This window comes from Sarcophilus harrisii, chromosome 3 (genome assembly GCF_902635505.1).
Source record: "Sarcophilus harrisii chromosome 3, mSarHar1.11, whole genome shotgun sequence".
Classification (NCBI taxonomy): Eukaryota; Metazoa; Chordata; class Mammalia; order Dasyuromorphia; family Dasyuridae; genus Sarcophilus; species Sarcophilus harrisii.
This window is the reverse complement of record NC_045428.1, coordinates 315047997-315051049: the sequence shown is the minus strand read 5'-3', so window position 1 is coordinate 315051049 and position 3053 is coordinate 315047997. Positions and strand designations below refer to the sequence as shown.

General features: G+C 45.1%; 1 protein-coding gene across 1 annotated transcript; it reads left to right on the top strand.

Annotated features, from left to right (window-relative positions):
- Positions 1 to 1262: 1262 nt before the first annotated feature.
- Positions 1263 to 2315, top strand: LOC105749837 (probable G-protein coupled receptor 148). Its single transcript, XM_012544624.1, has one exon. The coding sequence runs from the start codon at positions 1263 to 1265 to the stop codon at positions 2313 to 2315; it is 1053 nt and encodes a 350-aa protein (XP_012400078.1).
- Positions 2316 to 3053: the final 738 nt, after the last annotated feature.

Here is a 3053-nt window from a genome sequence, read left to right as displayed (position 1 = left end):
TCTAATTCAACACTGCCATGTCAAGTCAGATTAGCCTTATCTCTGCCTTAAGCCATTGCTGCGTCTACCCAAGGACCTGAAAGGTAAGCCTCCTCATCTCATGCTTGTCTATCCTTACCCATCCATATTCTTCAGGGGGAATAAAATCTGGGCAGCCAGGTCCAGATCCCAGATCCCAGTTCTATTTTTATTTTATTTTATTTTTTTTATTTAATAGCCTTTTATTTACAGGTTATATGCATGGGTAACTTTACAGCATTGACAACTGCCAAACCTCTTGTTCCAATTTTTCACCTCTTACCCCCTACCCCCTCCCCCACATGGCAGGATGACCAGTAGATGTTAAATATATTAAAATATAAATTAGATACACAATAAGTATACATGACCAAACCGTTATTTTGCTGTACAAAAAGAATCAGACTCTGAAATATTGTACAATTAGCTTGTGAAGGAAATCAGAAATGCAGGTGGGCATAAATATAGGGATTGGGAATTCAATGTAATGGTTTTTAGTCATCTCCCAGAATTCTTTCTCTGGGCGTAGCTGATTCAGTTCATTACTGCTCCATTGGAAATGATTTGGTTGCAGATCCCAGTTCTAAACTAGCTGGATTGCTAGGGTGGACCAGCTCACAAGACCTTGCTTCTTGTGGGCTCCCTCTTGCTTTGTTTTGGCTCTTTTGAAACCAGACCCTGCTGGCTCTGACTTTACTCCCTATCTCACCCTGTCTTAGAGCCGTAGAATGCCCATGGGTAGCCTTATTTAATGAACTCAAGGTCATCAATTTGCAAAAATAGTAATGGACCCTGAGTCTGGAAGACCCTGACTTCAGATCCTGCTTCTGGCATTTACTAGCTTTGTGACCACCAGAAAAATCACTTAATCTCTCTGAGCTGTTTCCTCATTTAAAAAAAATCTGTAGTAACTAATTTTATAGGGATGTAGTGAGACTTAAACAAGATCATGCTCATAAAGTGCTTCTCAAATTTTGAAGTATCAGAAATGTCAGTTTCATTGCTAATATTATTATTATTATTATTATTATATGTCCTTTTTCTAACTGACTGCTTGTCTTTAATGCTGTGCCTGTGGCACTATCTGCCAGGATCCTCCTGCAGTTTGGATCCAGCCTGTCTGGGTCTGCCCCAGGTCGTAGCCCCTCCTGACCCAGGCCATCCCAGTATTTGTGAGCATCCTTAGCAACTCCCAACCAAAGTGCTGGTTTCTTCTCTCCAGCCTCTCCAGGATCATCGGAGAGATGAACATCACCGTGTGCTTCTCAGTCTTCCTGCTGAGCACCACCCTGGTCTTCAGCAGGGAACCTGACGCCAACGCCACGCTGCCCTGGAACACGAGCTCTTCACCTGAGCTGCGTGACTGGGGTGCCCCCATGCAATTTTCCGAAATGAAGCTCTTCCTCATCTCGCCCATCGTCTGCCTTCTGGTGGCTGTCGCAGTCATCCCCTTCATCTTGTTTGCCATCTTCTCCAACTTCCAGGCCCGCCAGGAGCCGCGATACCTCATCCTGAGCAGTGCCATGCTGTATAACCTGCTCTACCTCCTCTTCTACACACTCTCCACCATCTTGAATGTGGCTGATTTTCGACTGCCTAGGACTGCCTGCGTCCTCCTCCTGTTTCTGATCTCACAGGCCTACTGCGGCGGGCTGCTCACCGCTGTGGCCATGGTGCTGGACACATACCTGGCCATCCTGTGGCCGCTGCGCTATGTCTCCATCATGACTTTGCTCCGAACCAAGAAGCTTATCTTATCCATTTGGGTCTTTGCTGGCCTTTTCCCCGCCACAGTCTTCTTCATCCTGTGGGCCACACAAGAGCCAACAATCTGCAACGAGGAAATCTGCTCCCTCCCGGTCATTCTGGTCATGACCCTGCACGGAGACAATGCTGTCAGACTCTGCTATGTCCTGTCGGTTACCTCCCTCTTCCTCTGCCTCTTCCTAATTACTTTCTGCTACTTCAGCCTCTATATGAAAACCCGCCAGCTGGGCATTTGGAAGGGTATAGCCTCCCGGGCCAGCGTCACATTTCTGATGCATTACACAGTACTGTTCTTATACTTTTGCCCACTTTTGGCCCATGTAGTCGAAACACTGCTTTACCGTAGTCACCACATCAGCCTCCAGACCGGGATCTGGTTGTCACTGACCATCTGTAACATCCTGGTGGTCCTGCCCAACGCTCTGTCTCCTTACCTCTATGGACTGCGCTACAGAGAGATCACCAAGAGTCTTAGACTCCTGTGTGCTTGGAAGTATCCTAATTTGAGGACGTCAGCTGTGTTATCTTGAGAGCTTCTTGACCCGCCCCATACACATAAATGGACAAAGTCCAACAAGGACCCTTTGTGTCCTTTGCTCACCTCCCCCCAGTTTGAGTTGCAATGCCACAGCAGTCTTTTGGCTCAGACCAGGTGTTTGCATTGACTACTTAATGGAGAAAGAATATTGAACTAAGGGTCAGAAGATCTGGGTTTTAGTTCTGGGACTGCCACTAAAGAGCTATATAAACACTAAAGAGCTTGGTAAGTCAAGGCCCTGTAGAAAGAGAAAGCTGACTTAAATGATCTTTAAAGTCCTTTCTGATTTTGAAATAGTATTCTTCAGTATCAGATATGGTGAAGTGTGGCGGGGAGGGGGTAACACTGTATACTGGTACTGTTAAACACTCAACAAGCATTTAAGTGCTAGGCACTGTGTTAAGCACTGGAAATACAAAGAAAGGCAAAATATAGTCCCTGCTCACAAGGACTCTTATGTATATGGTGCTATAAAGGTCATCAGCTTTGATGTTAAATGAAGGAAACACACAGAATGCAAGGTCATATTGACGCAGCTCTAAGAGAAAAAGACTTGGGCATTCTGAAAATGGGCCATGATCAGTAGATGCAATTGGCATAGTGGAAAGAACTCTGAATCTGGGGCCAGAAAATCTGGCCCCACCATTTGAAGAATATCTAAGTGTTAAGATATCTGTATTTAATGGATTTTATTTTGCTTTTTAAAATAAGTATGAAGAATTAAGAGAAA

What these genes read in the sequence shown, in the direction of transcription:
- LOC105749837 (XM_012544624.1), top strand. Translation starts at nt 1,263, where the DNA reads ATGAACATCACCGTGTGCTTCTCAGTCTTCCTGCTGAGCACCACCCTG.